The sequence below is a fragment of the Pteropus vampyrus genome, unplaced genomic scaffold, assembly GCF_000151845.1.
Source record: "Pteropus vampyrus isolate Shadow unplaced genomic scaffold, Pvam_2.0 Scaffold135, whole genome shotgun sequence".
In the NCBI taxonomy this organism is placed as follows: Eukaryota; Metazoa; Chordata; class Mammalia; order Chiroptera; family Pteropodidae; genus Pteropus; species Pteropus vampyrus.
Genome location: NW_011888916.1, coordinates 6,156,978 through 6,177,255, shown reverse-complemented (window position 1 = coordinate 6,177,255; position 20,278 = coordinate 6,156,978). Strand labels below are relative to the sequence as shown.

The 20,278-nt window shown below is 50.0% G+C and overlaps 1 protein-coding gene across 6 annotated transcripts in view; it reads left to right on the top strand.

The window, feature by feature from the left end:
• The window catches only part of TTC39A (tetratricopeptide repeat domain 39A), a 41,609-nt gene extending 22,000 nt beyond the window's left edge, over window positions 1–19,609 (top strand). For 3 of the 6 annotated variants that reach the window (XM_023534964.1, XM_023534965.1, XM_023534966.1), the window contains 13 exons: window positions 572–636; window positions 2,627–2,726; window positions 4,139–4,204; window positions 6,059–6,167; window positions 6,677–6,744; window positions 6,825–6,884; window positions 7,818–7,979; window positions 12,394–12,485; window positions 14,145–14,265; window positions 16,150–16,261; window positions 16,678–16,792; window positions 17,923–18,039; window positions 18,592–19,609. In XM_023534964.1, coding sequence (XP_023390732.1) covers window positions 572–636; window positions 2,627–2,726; window positions 4,139–4,204; window positions 6,059–6,167; window positions 6,677–6,744; window positions 6,825–6,884; window positions 7,818–7,979; window positions 12,394–12,485; window positions 14,145–14,265; window positions 16,150–16,261; window positions 16,678–16,792; window positions 17,923–18,039; window positions 18,592–18,715 — 1,311 coding nt within the window. In that variant the 3' untranslated portion in view covers window positions 18,716–19,609. Of the gene's footprint in view, window positions 1–571; window positions 637–1,176; window positions 2,396–2,626; window positions 2,727–4,138; window positions 4,205–6,058; window positions 6,168–6,676; window positions 6,745–6,824; window positions 6,885–7,817; window positions 7,980–9,128; window positions 10,669–12,393; window positions 12,486–14,144; window positions 14,266–16,149; window positions 16,262–16,677; window positions 16,793–17,922; window positions 18,040–18,591 lie in introns of those variants that run through there. The other 3 variants (XM_023534967.1, XM_011367685.2, XM_011367683.2) reach the window with 3 other exon arrangements.
• Window positions 19,610–20,278: the final 669 nt, after the last annotated feature.

The window sequence follows — 20,278 nt, the reverse complement described above, 5'->3', positions numbered from 1 at the left end:
CTGCACCCATCTTATGTGGCTGTGTAATAATATTACGTTCTGTGAATATAACAATTTGTTCATTCCTCTTCCTGCTGAAGAGCGTTTGGGCTGTTTCTGGTGCTTGGCTGCCGTTAACCCTGGGGCCATGAACATTCTCAAGGGCGACTTCCGCAGCCCATGTCCATCCAATTTTCTTGCTTGTACACCCAGGAGTGGAGCTGCTGGGCGGGCTATAGGTATTGGTGCTTTAAATTACAAATGTGATAAATACCAGCTTGTAAAAAGCACAAGCGTCTCTCTTCCTTCCCCTCCGTTCCTCCCCTGGAGGAGGCTCTGTGAACCACAGAGTATCTCCTGGCTCTTCTCCAAGCACAGAGAATGTGTACATGTGAGGCTGGTAAAGCAAGGCTGTGGTCAAGCCCTGGGCATTCTGGAGGTGTTGTTTGGCTGACCTCTGACCCCATCCCCCCAGGCCCCTCATAGAGCTGGACCCAGGGAGGCGCAGGCAGGGTCCAGAGCCTTGTGTGATCGTTCTCAAGCCTCTGGCTACCCACCCAGGCCCAGCTCTTAGCATCTCTCCCTCCCGCAGGATGAGAACATGGTGAGCTTCATCAAGGGTGGCATCAAAGTTCGAAACAGCTACCAGACCTACAAGTGAGTGGGGCTGGCTTGGGGAGTCTGGGAAACAGCATCTACTACCCTGTTGCTCTCAGGCTGCTTTGTGGGAGGAGAGCACTGGCTGGAGGCAGGAAGCCCTAAATGCCATGTGACCTCAGGCAGATTTCTGCACCCTCAAGACCCCAGTTTTCTGGAGTATTATTCCCCTGTTTTTCTGGGTGTCTCTGTTGCTTCCCTTGAGTGCTTACTCTGTGCTTGACCCTGAGCTAAGGGCACATAAGACACAGATTCTGCACGAACAGCTTGGTGTCTGGTAGGGACAGGTGGAAGGACACAGTAACAGTAATTTTGAGAGCAGCACCAGAACCCCTACACGTTTGTTACGGCAAAGTCCAAATGCCACTTTTCCCATGAAGCCTTCCTTGACGGCTCCAGTACACAAGGATAGTGTCACACACACTCACACCCCTCCCTAAGATGGGAACTCCCCAAGGACCAGATTATTTCAGCACTGGGCCTGGCATAGGCCGTGTTTATGGATGAAAGAAGACTTGTGGAGAACCCTTTTACCCAATGTGGTACCACAAACATCTACAATTCTCAAGTCAAAAGAGCTCTGAAAGCTCAGTTTTTCCCTTCAAGTTTGGCATTGAAAATCATTTTCCACTAAAAGTTGACTTGAACTGACCAGAGTATTTATCATCTTTATTTTCCCCATTTAATGTGACTATTTCCCTGCAGAGATTTTGTGATTTTAATTTCAAGATATTGCTGGGGTGCAACACACTGTGCCACATGCAGACACCACATACTTTGTGGGTCTGTGCTGGAATTGTGGAAGTGTGTGAGGGAAAGCAGACAAGTGTTCTGGCCCCTCTAGTCTCCCCACCAGCTTCCAGAGTGATGTCAGGTCACCCCTTGCCGACTCTTCTTGCTTGTAGCATATAGTCCTGGGTCATTGCCAATCACTCCTGAGAGTCCCCCGCCCCGTCTTCCCTGCCACATCTCCTACCTCACTCTGCTCCAGACATTTGGGCCTTCCCTCAATTCTTCAAACATGCCAAGCTCATTCCTACCTCAGGGCCTTTGGACACGCTGTTCTCTCTGCCAGGAATACTCTTTCTCTGCTGGGCTCATTCCTCTCATCTCTGTTTTCAATTCAAACATCAGCTCTTCAGAGAAGCAACCCCTGAACCCCAGACTCCATTAGGCCCCAAAGTTCTTCTCCTTTGAGGCCTTCCTCACTTTCACAGTGACTAAATAGGGATCTGTCCTTTAGAGTGGGAGAGCTGTGAAGGCAGCAACTTGGTGGCTTTGCTTCCTGCTTCTCTCTAGTGTCTGGCAAGAGAGGCCTCTGTTACTGAATGAAGAAGCTCATAGCCTGGGAATAGGGCGGGTACATCTTTAAAGCCTATGTCCTGCTCCAGGCAGGCTAGGCTCTGTACTGTTGGTGACCAGGAGAGAGAGGGTTGGATTCCACCCAAGAGATTCCAGAAAGACTTCCTAAAAGAGGGAATGTTTTAGTTAGCCCAGTTTTTCTCAACCAGGGGTCATTTTTGTCCCCCATGAGACGTTTGGCAATGTCTGGACATATCTTGGTTGTCGCAATGGTGGGGAGGCTGCTCCTGGCATCTAGTGGATAGAGGCCAGGAATGCTAAGCATTTTGTGATGCATAGGACAGCCTCTTACCCAAATAATTCTCCAGCCTAAAATGTCAGTGGTGCTGAGGTTGAGAGAAACTGTTCTAGACAGAATGCAGAATGCAAGCAAATGCCTAGATGTTGGACGACTCAGGTACGCTAGGCCTGATATGGCTGAAATTTAGGGGCAAGGAATGTGTTATTATGGTGGGAGGTGAAGTTAGAAATTCTTTGAATATTGGCTTTCTAGATTGTCAGTACTGTTATAAATCTACCACCAGGGAGTTCTGAGATCAGCTGGCAGTGGGGGACAATCTTAGGCCCAGCTGGAAGGGGACCCTGCCCCTAATACATGGCTGAAACAGGACTTTGCATCCCTCTGCAGAGAGCTGGACAGCCTTGTACAGTCCTCACAATACTGCAAAGGAGAGAACCACAGGCACTTTGAAGGAGGGGTGAAGCTTGGTGTGGGAGCCTTCAACCTGGTGAGTGGCGTGCCCCTCCCCCTGTCCACAGTGTCTGGGCCCAGATTAATCTCCCCTGTACATCCCCTGCCACACACGTGGTCTCTGCTGGGCTACTGTGCCAGGCCCTGTGCCAGCCCTGAGACCCAGTGATGAAGCAGGCACATTGCCAGCCTGGGGGCTCACGACTGGGGTGGGGGTGAGGATGGGTGCCAGCATTCGCTCCAGAGTCTCTTCTGTGAATTCCCAATTCAAGTTTGAAATCCAACATGGTGGCAGTATTTATAGCATCGGAAATTGACAAATATCATAAATCGGGGCCCTTTCTGCCCCGGAGAGCGGGTGGTTAAACATTGACCAGTGTCAGGGAAGAAGACAGGCCTGAAAACAGCTCTTGACCCACAGGGAACAGAGAGCCAAGCTCCTTTCTGGAGGAGTTGTGGAAAGTTTCAGGGAAGGGGCAGTATTTGAGCTTGATCTTGAAGGATCCATAGGTAGGGGAAATTTTCCAGGCAGAGAAGGGGTCCTAGGCAGAGGGGGCAGTGAGAGCCAAGGGAGGGAGGCTCAGAAGAGCTGTGCCTGCTCCTGGGAGGAGGAGCTGCTCATAGATGATTTGGGCTCCTGGCCTAGGGACCTTCCCAAAAGTGTGCGTGTGCGTGTGTGTGTGTCAGGGGGCAGGGCTGGAGGGTAGGCTCTCACCCCTTCAGGCAAAGCCTATTCAAAGAACAGGCCTTGTGGGTGGAGGGTCCCTGCCCCACTCTGGGTTCTAGTTTCCTCATATGTAAAATGGGAGCAGTAATCCTGGGCCAAGTGCTGAGTAATACAAGCTGCAAAGTATACTGGATGCTTTAGCAGGTTATAACCAGACCGTCCTCAGTTCAAGAACTGGCTCTGCCTCTAATGAGCTATGGGGCCTTGGATGTGTTCTATCATTTATCTGTGCCTCTGTTTCTCCATTTGTCAAAAGAGGCAATAATTCCTTCTGTGCAGGATCATTCTGAGGATCAAATGCAATGACAGAACCCCCAGTGAAAAGTAGGGATTCAGTATAATAACAACAATAGCTAAGTGTTATGTGCAGGTCCCCTTCTATGTGCTTTACATGTATTATTTTGATTCATCTGCACAGCACACCTATGAGGTAGGGGCTATTATTATTTTCATTTCACAGATAAGGAAACTGAGGCATAGAGAGGCTATGTAACTTGCCTGAGGTGATTCTGCTGGGAGTAGTAAGACTAGGATTTGGATGTAGTCTGCTCCTGTCACACTGTAGTGCTTCTCTGTATGGGGCATTTGGCTTTCCAGGAAACCTGGGGGCATTACAGAGACAGAGCCTGCACACCTGGGATTACCTCCAGGACTCTGGGGGATGGGGAGTAGGAGGGGGAGCCCCCACCCCTGCACATGCCCACCTGCCTCTGTTTCTGCAGACACTGTCCATGCTTCCTACTAGGATCCTGCGGCTGCTAGAGTTTGTGGGATTTTCAGGAAACAAGGTAACCACCTGCTTTCTGGGGCCCCTGACCTGCCTGGCCCCAGGACAAGAGCTCAGTTGACGGGGTGGGGCCGAGGGGTTGCGTGGCCCAGGTGCCAGTCCTGGCTCAGCCCCGCTTGCTGTGTGGCCCTGGACACGACCCAAACCTCGCTGGGCCTCAATTTCCTCTCCAGGCTAATGGGGCCAGTGATCCCTGCCTGGCCTCTCATAGGATGGAGGCTCTGGAGTTAGGGTAGGTGTGAAGGGCAGTTTCATGGGGTGGCTTAGGGGCATGTTCTTTGAGCCTGACAGGTGTCAGGAACCTGGTCTTTCTCTCTTCAGAAGACCTGGAGCAAATCCCTTCCCCCTGGACGGGACCATCATCTGATCTGGGAGATGCCCAACGGAAACCCTACTGTGCACCAGGCCTTGGGGACTGAAAGCAAAGGAGTCACTTTACTGAAGTTTTACTGAGGGCATGAATATGAGTACCAGGTAGCAGCAGGTCAGGAAGGGCTCCCTGGTGGAGGAGGCCTGCCGTCATAGAAGGAGCATTGGCCTAGAAGGCATCCCCTTCTCCTGGAGACTCTGAGCAAGTCCCTGTGATTCTGAGCCTCTTTTCAGTAAAACATGGGACTTTTTTTAGACCAGGTCAGTGTTTCTCAAACTTGGACTTTCTCCAGCCCATCTTGATTTTTGCCGTGTCCATGGACCTCTCTATTATTATTTATGTATTATTTTTCTGAAAAGTGGCTTATTTTTTTTTACTGAATCTCCTTTAAATTTATTTAAAGGAAACATCATACACAGAAAGCCTATAGTATTTAGCGTGATAAGAGCATAATCATAACAATAAATACTACGAGGACCAAACTGTCTTATGAAAGCCCCACTAGGTTGTGTGCTCTACCAAGGCTGTTAATCTTTGTGAGAAAGGTTGCCTAGAGCGAGCGCGATGTTGAACACATGACAGCACAGGACGGAGGCATTCTGTCCACCATCAGGAGGACAGACAGAGAACCGAGAAGGGAAGACCCTCATTTGGGACTCTGCTTCCCCATGCCTGTCCCCAGACCTCTAAAATCTTGGTCGTGATCTGTGGTCCATGGCCTAGACCTGGGGAGACACTGGCTGGACACTCTGTGGGTCCTCCTCAGTTTTGTTTTCTTAAGAAGGCCCTTGAGTCACAGTAGGATTTCAGGATGATGATGCAAGGGAAGAGCATGACAAAGGCCGAGAGGTGGGACAGTGTGGACTGCGAGTGGCAAGGCCAGAGGGAAGAGACCTCCAGCACCAGCTCTGGCCCCATCTTTATCCTGAAAGGAGGGGATCCTTGGAGGGGGTGAGGCAGGGCTGAGGCAGGTCATATTTGTATGTTAGAAAGATTGAGAACATCCTGGAGGATAGACCTAGAGGCAGGTTGCAGGCTGGGATACAAGTGGGGTCTGGCCTCTCGCACCTCCCCAGCCAGGCTCTGGAGCCTTTTCGTCCAGGAAGCCTTCCCAGACCACAGTCCTCATGGCCCCTTCTGTGGTTAGAATTATCTGCCTCCTTGTCATTCTGCCTCCTACTACCAGACCTGGGGCTGCTCAGGGCCTCAGCGCCCACCATGGGTTTAGCAAGTGAATAAATGAAGGGATGGGGGAAGTGAAGGACACCTGGACCCAAGCCTTTTCCCTGGCCTTGGCAGCAGTGTCCCTCCCGCCAGGAGGCACCGGGAGGGGTAGCCTCTTGCCCCGGGTGTATAGCCTGGAGCAGCTGATCTGGACTCCAGGGTCCAGCGCTCTGCCACCCCTGTGCCAGCAGCATTTCCCTCACAGCTGTCCAGTGACTTCCATGTCCTTGCTGGCCTCAGCCTGTCCCCTGTGTCCCCCAGGACTACGGGCTGCTGCAGCTGGAGGAGGGTGCCTCCGGACACAGCTTCCGAGCTGTGCTCTGCGTCATGCTGCTGCTGTGCTACCACACTTTCCTCACCTTTGTGCTAGGTAGGCACGTTCGGGGCCTCTGGGGTGTGGTTGGCTTTCAGGGAAAAGGGCAAGAGGGTGAGGAGCTGCAGACCCTGCTTGGGCCCCCGAGACTGGGGCACTGCAACCAGAAACAACCCAGCCACATCAACTGTCCTGAAGCCGGGCCTGATGACCACTCACTTCCTCACAATTTTGACCAGGGTTCCAGCTTCAGATTTCTCATCTGTGAAATGGGAGTGATCATGCCCACCTTGAAGAGGGTGTGAGGATGCTATAGGCAGCTCCTTGGGGTCCTGGGCACAGCCTTGGCAGGCATGGACTCTCTTGGATATTGAGCCCTGTGGTATGCTGGGGGAGATAGCCGCACTACCTTATTTAATCCTCACATCACCCTGGAGATAGAAGAATTATTATCCCCATTTCACAGAGGAGGAAACAGAAACCCTGAGAAGCCCCCAGTAGGTTGCTGGGAAGATCACAGACGCTGGTGGTGGGGGGGACTCATGTTTTTCCCTCACCTCCGGCAGGCACTGGGAACGTCAACATCGAGGAGGCAGAGAAGCTCTTGAAGCCCTACCTGAAGCGATACCCTAAGGTAAGCCTCACCTCCCGCCAGACACCATGGCCCGTGTATGCCCCGTGAACCCACACAGACCCACATGCGTGTCTCTGCAGGGCGCCATCTTCCTGTTCTTTGCGGGGCGGATCGAAGCCATTAAAGGCAACGTTGATGCGGTGAGTAATGGGGTCTGGGCTGGACCCCTTGGGGTGGCCCAGGCCAGCAGGAAGTCAGCCGCAAAGGGACATACTCAGGGACAGAGTCAACTGCAGGGAGGGCCCGAGGGAGAACTCACAGGAGAGCAGGGGCGGGAGAGGCCCTTCCAACCAAAGCAGTCTGGGAAGACGAGGAGGAGATGGCATGTGTGGAGTAGGATTTTGACAGGGAGATATAAGACTGCAGCGTTCCTGCAGAGGGAGGTGCTCGAGTAAGTCAGGGAGGTGGGCCGGCCTGCCTGTTCAGGGCATAGTGATCTGCCAGAACCTGGTGAGTCGGGTGCTGGTGCCAGGGGGTGAGGCTGGCACCTTGACGGCCTGGATGAGAAGAACAGACTCCATAGGTGGGAGGGAGCCACCGAAGGGGCTAGAGCAGCGAGGCTTGTAGTCCTGGCAGCACTAAGCCAAGGCCCTGGACGGACTCCGCAGCGTGGAGTTCTGGAGTCTCCCACTGACCCTGGGTGTGACTCTTCAGGCACGAGGACAGCTGCCCTAGGTCCAGGTCACTTTGGAGGAGCTACTAGAACCTTTGGAGTTTGCTCTGAGACATAGACATTATTATATCACTTTAATATTAACACTCTCCACTGCCTGTTATCTCTCCATTATATAGCTCTAGCCTGTCCTTTCATTTTGTGAAAGGTTAGAGTCCTAGACAGAGGCAGTAACTGGGCCCAAGGTCAAGTAAGATTTAGGGTGAAGAGTCGAGACTGGAGGCCAGATACCCTGTCTCCCCTAACCCTCCCCTCTGCCCCCAAAGCCTGGCACAGGGCTGGACCACTGTGTGTTGGAGGAGACAGCCTACTGTGGAGTAGGGCCAGTGCAGAGGGCACAGAGATTGGGGGGCACGGGCCAGGGATGCACCTGCTGAGGCTGACCGGCAGGCGCCCACAGGCCATCCGGCGGTTTGAGGAGTGCTGTGAGGCCCAGCAGCACTGGAAGCAGTTCCATCACATGTGCTACTGGGAGCTGATGTGGTGCTTCACCTACAAGAGCCAGTGGAAGATGGCCTACTTCTATGCTGACCTGCTCAGCAAGGAAAACTCCTGGTCCAAGGTGAGCTGACGCCATGCGCTGGGGGGCACTGCAGGACTAGGCCAACCCAGATCAGCCATACCCCTAACTGAGCACAGATATCCCAGCTGGAATTTAAACAGAACCATAAGTCCTAATAGAACTCAGGGTTGGAAGGAACTAAAGACCATCAAGAGCAGAGAAACTTTGGAACTATAATGTGTTGGTCAAAATTTTTAGTCACAAAGGACAGAAACATGACTCACACTGTCCAAATTGGTGCTGCCCAATAGAACTTTCTGTTACTGTGGAACTGTTCTGTTTGTGCACATCTGACGTTGTAGCCACCAGCCACATGCACACACACTGAGCACTCGAAATGTTCCCAGTGCAACTGGGAAACTGGGTGTGCTCAATGTCATTTCATTTTAATTAAATCGAACTTAAAGGGTCACTTGGGGCTAGTGGCCACTGTATTGGATTATGCAGATCTAAAACACAAAAAGCTCATTGGTTCACATGACTGAAAGTTCTAGGCACAGCTGACTTCAGGTAGGGCTGGACCTGGGAATTCAAATTACATCCTCTGGGCTTGGTTTTTCCATCTGTGGCTATATTCTCCGCTATGACATCTTTGGTGTGCAGGCAGGTTCTCTCCGTGTGACAGGCAGGATAGCCATGGGGTGCTTGTCTCTAACTCACCTCTTCCCTTTGGTCTCATCTGAAGTCCCACAACAGAGCCTCACTGGTCTGGCACAGACCACATGTGATGTCTGGAAACAGATGGGTGGGAAGACTCACAGATCAAGAGTAGAAGGGGGGTGGTTCCCTAGGAGAAAAGTGATGCGATATCCCCAAAAGAAGCATGGGGGGGTTGGCGGGGGAGGCATTAAAGAGATGCCATGTAGGCAAAACAAAGCAAAACAGGAACCCAGCATAGGTGAAAACTTGTAACATCAAGGTAAGTGGTGAAATAGGTATTAGCCATCATCGTCATAGTAATGATATCACGGAATTCTGAATCAAGAGTCTTAGAATCATCTAGGTAATCAGAGAGAATCTAATCTGGTATTGACAACCACACCAGACAAACACAGCACGTGGCAAACATAGCACATGTGTCTTAGTGGCCTTGAGTCCCTATTTCTTATCCCTCCCACCTCTGCATGAAAGTCCCTTTTCAGTCTCCCTGCCAGGGGACCAAGTGGAAAGGGGATTCTCCAGGTCTGGGCCAGGTGGAGCCGGGAGAAGGTGCAGGCCTTCATTGAGCTCTGACTGTGTGACCAGCACTTGCCATTTCCTCCACACCACGCCCAATGAGGTAGTAGTTCTCTCCACTGGGTACGCAAGGGACACTGAGGCTAGGAGAATATATGACTTTCTTGGCCCGCACAGCTGTGGGTGACAAACACAGGCTTCGAAGACAGTTCCGTGTGACTCAAAGGCTTGTGCTTATCTCTTGCTCCTCGAGTCCTCCCAAGGAGGCCTGGCTTGCCTTGAGACACCCCTGTGGTTGGAGGTGCTTCCTCAGGCCCAGCCCCTGAGGGCCAGGCATTCAGTCCTCACCTCCCACTCCCAATGAGAGCACAAACTTGGGGAACCTTTTTGAGCTAAAGCAACCTAGAAGCCTTCTTGTGGAGTGACACAGGCAGCTGGGTACATGTACATGGGGAAGAAGAGGCCTGGGGTAGTCACACAGCTGCTGTGAGGAGCAGAGGGAGGGCCGGGTCTCCCGGGTATCAGGAGGTCTGGCTGTGAGTCTATTCAGCCTCTAGCTCACTGTGTGGTTTTGAGGTGGTCAGTTCCTCTCTCTCTGCATTACTTTCCTCAGAAGGGTTTTCTATGAAAGTGGGAGATGGAAGGAACTAAAGACCCCTCAAGCATTTTGAGTCTTGGGGCTTTATTCATTCCTAATCTCCAGCACTTGGCTGCCACAGAGTCCACCAACTTTCAGCTCTAGAGATTTGGCCTGTCGCCATTGCCATACGCATCAGCCCCTCTGCTCAGCATCCCTCTCTGCCTGGACTATGCGAGTTGTCCCAGTTGGAGCCTTCGCGTTTCCCCCAGTGCTTACAGCTTGAGATGGCCAGAAACTAGGTGGCAACAACTGTGTGCTCAGTGCTGTAATGGGAGAATCTGAAGGGAGCTCAGAGGTAGCCTAGCCAAGAAGACAAGGAAAGCTGCAGAAAGAGGAGACATTTGAACCCATTTCTGGAGGAGGAAGAATTAGGGTGGCAGAGTGGAGGAAGTAAAAGGACACGCGAAGCCAAGAGAACAGCAACGGCAAATGCTCAGGAGCCAGGGTGCTGCCATGAAGTTCTGTGTCGCCAGATGAAGGGGCCTGGGTGGGAGTGCAGGGGGACTATGGAGGGACCATCATCCCCTCTTAAGTCACTTTCTGTATGCTTCTTCAGGACAAAAACTGTCTGACTGTACAAACCCTGGTAGAGTAATACAAAATAAATGTGTGAAATCAATGGGCAATCAGTCAGATAACCCTGGGGAGACAGGACTTCCTTTAGGGAGGTGGCAGCTGTTTTCCAGCAGTATGGTCCCATAACATCCTTTAATAAGTTGATGTCACAACTCTTAAGTCACTACATCTGCCCTAACTACTGGTGACTCAGTGTGGGGGAGCTGCCCAGGAGGCATAGGAGAAGGCAGCAGACAAGGCTGGTGGAGAATAGACAATGGCATCCTAGGAAGAGGAAGGCACAGGCAGAGGCCTGGGGTGAGTTTAAGGAGTGATGGGGAAGAAATGGCAGAAGAGGAGCCAGAAAATCAGGTCACGGAGGCCCTGAGTGGCTGTTTAGACTTTACTCTGACAGTGAAGGAGCGCTTGATGCTTGTGGCTTAGATATGTGCTTAAGAAATCCCTCTGGCTGTTGCCGGGCACCCCCACGCAGAAGCTGGGTGCCTTTGATGTATTCTGGAGACAGCCCAGCAGCCAGTGTGACTAGAGTAGTGTGAGGGAGGGGGAAAGAGGAGGAGATGAAGCTGGAGAGGAAACTGGGGGAGACTGGATAGGCTCTTGCAGACCATGACAGGGAGTTTGGGTTTTATCCTAAGTGTGATGGGATATCGTGAGATTTCAAGGACAGACTGATGTGATTTGACTTAAAAAGATCAGAGGGGCGATGGTGTGGGAAATGGCTTGTAGCGGGCAGGAGTGGGAGCAGGGAGATCGGTTAGGGGACCAGATAAACTAGGACAGTAGGAAGACAGCCCTGGTGGCTTGGAGCAGGGAGACAGTGTGGAGGCGGGTGTAATGATCGCGGCGATAGGGCAAGGCCAGTGGGATTCAAGAGCTAGATGGGAGGTAAAAGCATGATGACTTGGTTGGTGACTCAGCGCCAGGGTGGGGAGGAGGGAGAAAGCAAGAATGACACTGGAAGTTAAAGATGGAATGGGGAACAGGTTTTAATAAGGGGAGATTCTTCCTACCACACCCTACAAAATCCAGCTTTTCCACATTTTGTGAAGGGCAGACTGAGGTGCTGAGGGCAGAGTGGAACTGGGAGTAGCCCTGGGCTTCAGCATGGGTGCGGCTGCCAGGTGGAGGCTGTTTTCCACCTTCTCTAGAGACTAGACTCCAGGATGTCTTGCTCCTTTTTCCTCCTCCACTCACTAACTACACTGCTTTCTGGGCTAAGGCAGGTAGTTCCCTGGCAGCAGCCCCAGGTGGTAGGAGATGTAGTTCAAGACTTGGCCACCGGGGGGCAGCACAGAGCCAGACTCCTCTGGAGCTGGACTTCTGGGGAAGGGCGCCGCTTTCAGGGTGGACTTTCTGGGAGAGGGAACGGGGGTCTGCACAATTGCACCTTCTCCATCAGGCATTGTCTTTGGGATCAGGTGAGGTGATGTATGTAGTGCCTGGTACACAGTAATGTATTTCCACCAAGGGACCCTGAGCTGAGCCCTGACCCAGGCGCTGCTCCCTCTTCTGGCCTCACACCTCTTCCTTTACGCATCCCATACTTTGTGCTAGCTATTTGTATGCTAGTTATACACAGGCTCAGCTCAGGCTGTTCCCCCTGCCTGGAAGGTTCGTTCTCTGGTCTTTGTGAATCTTCCTGTTGACCTTCAAGGGCCCAGGCTGAAGTCATCGCTTCCCAGAAGCCCTTGCTGCCCTGTCTTTGTGTCTCTATCTCAGCCTCGGCACTGCCGTGTGCATCCACTAGTTACCTGAGTCATTCTCTCCACTGCTTCAGAGTGGAAAGGGCAGCTGCTTTGACATGGGCCCGTTCTGGATTTAGTTCCCAACTCAAGTCCTCGAGTTGTTTCAGCTTCCTCACCCTCAGTTTCTCCCCTGGGGTTTGGGGATAATGTTAGCTACTATGCTGAGCCAGATGAGGTATTTGTGCCAAATGAGGTCCAAATGAGGTATTTGTGCCAGTCTGAGGCTGTAATTGGAGGGCAGGTTGCTAGCACCTGACTGTTGCTCTGCCTCCAACAGGCCACCTACATCTACATGAAGGCCGCCTACCTCAGCATGTTTGAGAAAGAGGACTACAAGCCGTTTGGGGATGACGAAGTGGAGTTGTTTAGGTGAGCCCTACCACTGCAGCCCCATTGTAGGCCTCAGCCAGCCTCTGTCCACAGACACTCTGAGCTGTGGGCATCAAGGAGGGAGGTGGTGGGGTGGTCATCTCTCCTGGCCCTCAGCATCCTGACCCTCCCTCAGGATTGTCCATCATCCCTTTCCATCACCACTCCTCCTTTGTTTTGTGAATCAAATAAAAAATGTATTTAAAGAGCGTGGCATAGGGCCCAGAGCCACTAAATGGTGGCTGTTTTATCTGTACTGCTGCGTTTAGGTCTCGAGCAGGGCTCAGCCTCAGCAGGCTGAGAATGGAGCCTAGGGCCTTCCTCCAGTTGTGGTGAGGGTTGGTTCCGACATGCTTCCTGGGCCACCAGTGTCACAATCGTAGGGTATTTATCATTTATCTGAGTGCCTCCATTTCTTTATCTCGTAACTCTCCCAGAAAGCACATGAGGGTAAGTATCTGTGGGGGAGAAAGATAATTTTCCCTGTATTCTGCTAGGTTTTTGGCTGAGATTCCCCTGTAATAAAAGACAGATTAACAGAAGAAAAACAAACAGAAGTTTAATCACATGTATTCCTCCTGTATACATGGGAGAGACCCAGGGAAACTGAGTAACTCTCTGAAATGGCCCAAGCCATCGCCTTAAATGCTATCTCCAACTGAAGACAAAAGATGTTGGGGTGGCGAGTCAGTTATGGGAGGTTTTCAGGTAAAACATGGGAAAGAAGGGTAAGGTTGTTGACACAGATTTAAGCCGCTGTCTTCTTCCTCTCCTTCCTGGTTCAGGTAAGGAGACACCCTTACAAACAAGGACTTCCCTTATAAATATCTCTCAAGAAAGGCAACTTCCAGTAGGTTTTCAGAGTTTTTCCTGTATCTGCTGTTTCTTAAAAATAAGCAACCCCCCAAAATTCTTATTCCAAATTTTGGGGTAACAAATTCTGCTCCCCTTCATATCATTGTCTCCATTTTAGAGATGAGAAAACAGGCCTGGAGAGGTTCCACAGTGAATAAGGACGGGAGGCATTTGGCAGGGGGACCTTACAACTAGGTCCAGCTGTTTCCTGGGCTTGGATGGCTCAGGCTCAAGCATCACAGCCACACCCTGTGACTATGGCAGAAATCAGGGGATGGGATGGAACTGGATGTGTGAGGCCTCAGATGTGGAGGTTTGCCTAGCCGTACACCATGTTTTACTCTGCCTTTGGAAACAGCTGAGGAGGCCACAACTCACGTGGCAAGAGTTAATGAAAGGTTCGAGCTGTGTGGTCTTGAGCAGATCCCTCCCTTTTTCTGGGTGTGTTAGTCTGTCCTGTGAAATGGGAGTCAGACTTCCCCTGGGCCCTCCGGAAAGGGAAACGGGGCCTAGAAGCGGAGGAGGGACAACTAGAAGACAGAGCAGGCCCGGGGCACTTGCGTAAATTCTCACCTCTGCTGGCTGGTGCAGAGGAGCCCCTTGCTTAGCCAGAGAAAGTGGGCAGGTCTCAGGACAAGGCCTGTGAAATAAGGCCATAGCCGAAGGCTGTGAGTGCAGCACCATCATATAGATGGAAAAACTGAGGCCCAGATAGGTACCAAGCAGAGGCTGGAGAATCTGGGGACTCTCAGTTCTCTCCAGCTTTTTCTCACCCTTATCCCACCCTCTTCATCTCTTTTGCAGAGCTGTGCCAGGCTTGAAACTCAAGATTGCTGGGAAATCTCTACCCACGGAGAAGTTTGCCATCCGGAAGTCCAGACGCTACCTCTCCCCCAAACCTGTCTCATTGCCAATCCCTGCTCTGGTGGGTAGGAGAGTTTTGACTAGCCTTGAACTCTAGTTTGGAATTGTAGGAATTAGCTGAGAGCCAGGGATACCATGGACCAAGGGGAAGTGGATGAAGGAGAAAGACCTTCAGGCCACAGGGGCCTGGAGAGGATTTCAGTTAACCTGGGATTGAGAAGAGGAACACAGAGGAGTCTGAGCCAGCCCTGCCTCTGAGAAAGTGCTGGTCTCCTGAGGGTGGGTTGGGGAGACCAGTGACCAGGCTAAAGATAACTCAAAGCAGAAAGAGCATCCCTCCTAGCCAATCCCACACCCTTGTCCCCAGGTGGAAGCATCACTCAGCTATTTGTGTTCCCACCCTGTCTGTTTCAGTCTTGTCACATGATTATAATTGTCGTTTACACTGTTCCCTTCACTGGACCAAACTTTTCTGAGGCCTAGGTTCATGTCATATTCAACTCCTAAATAACAATAATAATAACTGACATTGTTATTAGGCACTTGCCGTGTTCAAGGCTCCTTACACCCATTGCCGATGGCCTCATTTGATCTTCATAACAACCCTCTGAGGAGGTGCTGGTGGCGTCCCCATTTTACAGATGGGGATACTAAGGCCTAATAGATAAGCAATAAAAGTAGAAAGATAAAATATGTAATAAGTGGATAAGATATAAGTAGAAAGATAAAATAACTCATCTAGGTCGCATAGCTAGTGAGAGTCAGAATTTAAACCCAGGTAGTCTGGTTCCAAAGCCTGTACTCTGAACTACTTATGATGTTATGATGCTAATTCCATGCGTGATTTTAACAGACAAGGTTCCAGTTTGTTAAGTCCTTGTTATTCAAATAGTAAGGCAGCCAGAAAAGTAGAATGGGCCTCTAGAGACCATTTTCTGATCCTGGCTCTATTATTCACTCATTGTGTGACCTTGGTTAGGGTCCCCCCACCCTATATGTAAAATGAGAATGTTTTATACCTTGCCCATGTCATAGAACAGTTATGAGAATCAGCTGATAAAATGTGTTAAATACTTTATAAATCAAAAAGTTCAATATTTATAGAATTTATTTAGAACTTGTATCCTGAATATTTCTAAACAGATTTTGAAATATTTTATAGTTTAAAATATACAGTAAAGCTATTAGCATCAAACTGGGGGGAGAGGTGGGTGTTGTAAGGAAGGGCAGGGGAAGCAACTATACCAAAAATTTAGTGGAGAATTTCTGAAACTATAATCTGTAAAATACCATTTATGCATAAAATGATTTCTGTAATTAAATACATTGGGGAAGACTGGCCTAAACAAAGTTTATATACTGTAGACCATCTTGGAGCCTTTATATGTTAAGCTGCAGGGTGTGTCCAAGAAGCTTGAATATGGTTTTTCCTTAAATTATTTGGCCATGGAACTTTTTTTAATGTAACATTTGCTAACTTGGGACCATATAATGATTTGGAGAAACTCAGATCTAAACTTAAATTCCTTCTCTAGAACATAACAAGAACCATAAATGTCTTTCTGGAACTTCATGTATATAAGTCAATTTCACATCTATTACCTGGTTTGATAGTTTAGGAAATGCTAATTTAAGCTAACAGATTTACTATAAGTGAAAATTTAATTTAGTATTCTGAGCTTCTTAGCAGTCAAGGCAGAAAAAAGAAATCAGGACCTGTTTGGTTTTCATGATGGAACTTAAGCCCAGTGCCTTGAGGGAATAGGAGAGAGCGTGACATAGACTTAAGCTCTATTGGAAATCCTGAAGTGCTTAAGTAAATTATGCACCCCCCTTCCCCAATTTAGGAGCCAGAAGGGCTTTAAGTGATACTCTGATCACTAATAGGGAAATTGAGGCCCCACTGAGGAGGAAACCTAGCACTGACTTGCTCCCCTGCCCTCAGGAAATGATGTACATTTGGAATGGCTACGCTGTGATTGGGAAGCAGCCCGAACTCACAGACGGGATACTTGAGATTATCACCAAGGCTGAAGAGATGCTGGAAAAGGGCCCAGGTGATTACTACCCCCAGGCCCTTGAACCTGCCAGGCTGGGTCAGACCACACAAATCTTTACAGTTGAAGGTTCCCTCTACCAAAAATGTCCTTTCTTACCTCTCTAACCTGGTAACTGACCTTTGCCTTTCTAGACTGAGCTGCACTGGCAGCTCTTCCAAGCTGTCCCTTGTCCCCCAGGTAGGGTCAAGGCCTCCTCTGGGCTCCCATAGCCCCTGGGCTTCCTGCAGTCAGTCCTGGTCTCGCTGTATTGTCGTCGTCTCAGTATCTGTCTTTCCTTCCTAGATGTGAGCTCCCTGAGTTGGGGACCATGTGAGTCACCTCTGTGTCCCCAGGGTCCAGCAGAGTAGGGGCCCCATGAGTAACTGTTGCAGAAATGAACAAGCCTGGTTTCTTCCCTCACTCCTTATTGTCAGAGAATGAGTACTCAGTGGATGATGAGTGCTTGGTGAAGTTGCTGAAAGGACTGTGTCTGAAATACCTGGGCCGGGTCCGGGAGGCTGAGGAGAATTTCAGGAGCATCTCTGCTAAGTAAGTGCTTCTGTGGGGGCTTCCGCTCCGGACTGCCTGCTGCTGGGCCTGGGTCTCCTCTGTAGAATTCCCAGGGCAGCTGCTTCCTCATGCACCCTCCAGAGCCTGGCGCTAGCCTTCCTCTATTTACTACACATGTATTAGTGTATACTCTGTGCCAGGACACTTGCTGGGCACAGATCTTGCAGTCCTGTCCCCCAGGGTCAGCAGATTGCCCAACTACAGGAGCCCATCCACACTGAGTTTCGTGTGAATGGTGCCCCCTGAGGTTTGTAATTCAGCAACTCTGCCTTTGCTCTTGGGGACTGCAAATGTTACAGATATACAGCTACAGGCAAATCAATCTGGTACGATCCAGGCTGTGTTAAAGGAAAGCAGAGAGGACAGCAGGTGCCCTGAGGAGGGACCTAAGTCTAAAGTGAGACAGCAGGAAAGGCTTTTCAAGGATGCCATTTAAATTGTGAGCTTTATCAGGGAGAGAAAGCAAGGGAGGGGTTTAGGTCTAGCATGTGCAAATGCTCGGCAGACACCGGAGGTTGGGGGGACAGTGGTTAGGTCCTTCCCTGTCTGGGTGAAATTACAGAAGGAAAGAGTTGCAGATGAAATAAGTTTGTGTGTAGGGGAGGCGGGGGAGGGCTAGATTGAGAAGGGCCGAGTTGTTTTGCTTACAAGGCTGAACTTTATCCTGTAAACAGAAGAGAGCCAGGAAGGCTACCAGGCAGGGGATTTTAAAAGGGCAGAACTGGATTTTAAAAGGATGTCTCCAGGGCAGCATGGTGTGGTAGGTCAGAGGGGCCAGATTAGGGACAGGAGACTTCCCAATGTAATAAATCATTCATCCTGGAAAAAGGGGGTTGGGGACTGAGGTGGGGGTGGGCTAAGGGTATGACATGAGCCATAGGCTGTCAGAGAGTTGGGGTCCCAAGTGCAGAGGCCTGGAAAGCGCTGCTGTGGATCTCAAGCTTTTCTAGGGCTAGGTAGTGGGAACCTTCCCAAATTGGAATTCCGATCAGGAAAGTCCACTGGAGGGCATGGGGTGGATTCTCCCGTTTGGGGAAGACTCGAAAGGAGAAGCCTGAAGGATGTCTCAAATGCAGAGCCTGTAAGCCGTGTCCTCTCCTGTCCCACAGTGAAAAGAAGATTAAATATGACCACTACTTGATCCCAAACGCCCTGCTGGAGCTGGCCCTGCTGTTTATGGAGCAAGGCAGAAACGAAGAGGCTGTCAAACTCTTGGAAACTGCCAGGTAAGACTTGATTAGCCTCGGTCAGTCCTTTGCTCCCAGTGAGCTCGGGAGCTTTGCCCCGGGTAGGGGAGGAGGAGCCCAGGCAGCAGGGAGGGAGGGTGCTGGCAAGGGCCGTATGCCAGCCCAGAGGCCAGGCCCATGTCCCTGGAAAAACTCAGCTCTCGCCTGGTGTAGGGAAGCTTCCTCTTTAATTTACTAATAGGAATTGGTATCCCAGAAGCGGGGAATGAGTTACACAGGGTCACACACAAGCCGGCCACAGGGCTGTGTGAAGACCCGGGTCTCCTGCCCTTCAGCCCATGGATCTACCTCTTGAAACTACTCCCTCAAGTCTTGGGACCCAATAGGACCAAGAAGGCATGGTATCTGGGTGAGGGGCTACACAGCCTTTCTGCTATTCCCTACTGGCCAGAGCCCAACTCCTTCTTTAAACAGAAACGGAGCTTTAAGCTTCTACCAATCTTCCTTGGCTGGTGGGCTCCCACAGCTCTGACTGAAGGAAAGGCACTTGCTGGAGCAGTCTCATGCGTCTGATTCTCTCGTTTCTTCCAGGCAAAACTACAAGAATTACTCCATGGAGTCAAGGACACACTTTCGAATCCAGGCAGCTACACTCCAAGCCAAGTCTTCTCTAGAGAATGGCAGCAGATCCATGGTCTCGTCAGTGTCCTTGTAGTTTTGTGCAGCGCTCCTGAGCTGGAAGGCAGAGACAGCTGGACAGAGCTCCTGGAAACATTTCAAAATGATCCCTTCCCCCTGCCCTGCCCTGCCCTGCCTTTGGGGCCCACCGGTGCTCCAGTGGGACGGCATGACATGGGTATCCGTGCAGAAGCAAAGCTGGCATTTTCACCAGTGTGGCCAAAGGCCTCTGCCAATGACAGAGCAGGTGGAGCCTTCTGCCTGCCCTATCACACATACGGGTCCTTGTTTTTCACTGTGATGTTTAAGAGAATGTATGAAGAGTTTACATTTTCCTTAGAAATATAACGATGGGATCATAGTTGGCTTTTTAAGAAAACACCAACCGACCACCTGTACATCTTTGTTTTAACTCGTACTGCGTACTGATCTGGGGTACATCTATATGACGCCAAAAGCCAAACTGCTTTTCAAACTTCAGCAAGGTCTCAGCTTCTGGGGCCAGAAGGACCCTCAGGAGGGTCTGTATCTCAGGCTTTGAGGCTTCAGGGGGTTGTGCATGGGGCTTGCACACAGACACCCATTATCTTCCTTCTTACACTTTATTTTCACTCTCTTTGTACCTTTCCAATTTAAAAAAATCAAACATGTCTTTTTAGTGAGATCATTTTCTACATTTGAGTCCATCTGTAGAAAAAAATTCATCAGTAAGGAATGGTGATGCTGACAGAAGGGGAGCTGTGTGGCCCTCTCTGTGCCAAGATGTTTGGTGCGGGGGGTAGGGGGGTAGGGAGAGGGCGGTTCCCAGACACCAATCTGCATCCTCTCTGTACATCAGACTGAAACCACTAGGAATAATTTATGAAATCTGTACTTCACTTCGAGGTACATTTATTTACCGACTGCATTTTTCTTAGCATGGTTATTCCTGGCCTTTTGTATATGTTTTAAATTTTTCAGTTAAGAGAAAATAGATATTTAAGTAATAAAACTAATACACTTAAAAGAGATCATAAAACATCTATTTCAGTAAAATATGTGGCTTGAATTCTTAGGCAGGGCAGAAAGTTTGGATCAGAAGCCATATGGCCCAGGAATGTTTTATTTAGACAACATGATAGTTTCTAACATTTAAAAATGTTAGTAAGAGAGTTCAGCAATAAATCTAATTTCTGGCCTCATTAAAAAAAGAGATTTGGCAACACTGGCCCTTAAGGTGACCATCAGTTGGAGCTGAGTACAGGCTACTTTAAACACATTACCTTTCTGGACCCTCAAAGCATCTGCATTTGCAACCTCTGGGAATGTTAAAGTGAGAACTCAAGTTAAACCAAGATTTACCATTCACAATTTAATGACAGAGTACTTTAACCATGTCCCTAGAGGAAAAATCACATACACCATAAAAATATTTATCTGTGAAAATGTGACTGACTCCTCAAACACATGAATGCAATTTCTGTAAAGAACCACAACTCTCCCATGCTGTATTTAGCAAACACTTCTGAGCATTTGCCAGTGGCTGGGTGGGTTAATCTATTAACTACAGTCAACCAGCCTCCTATGACTGATACTGAATGAAGCCATGGGTTTTAGGTAT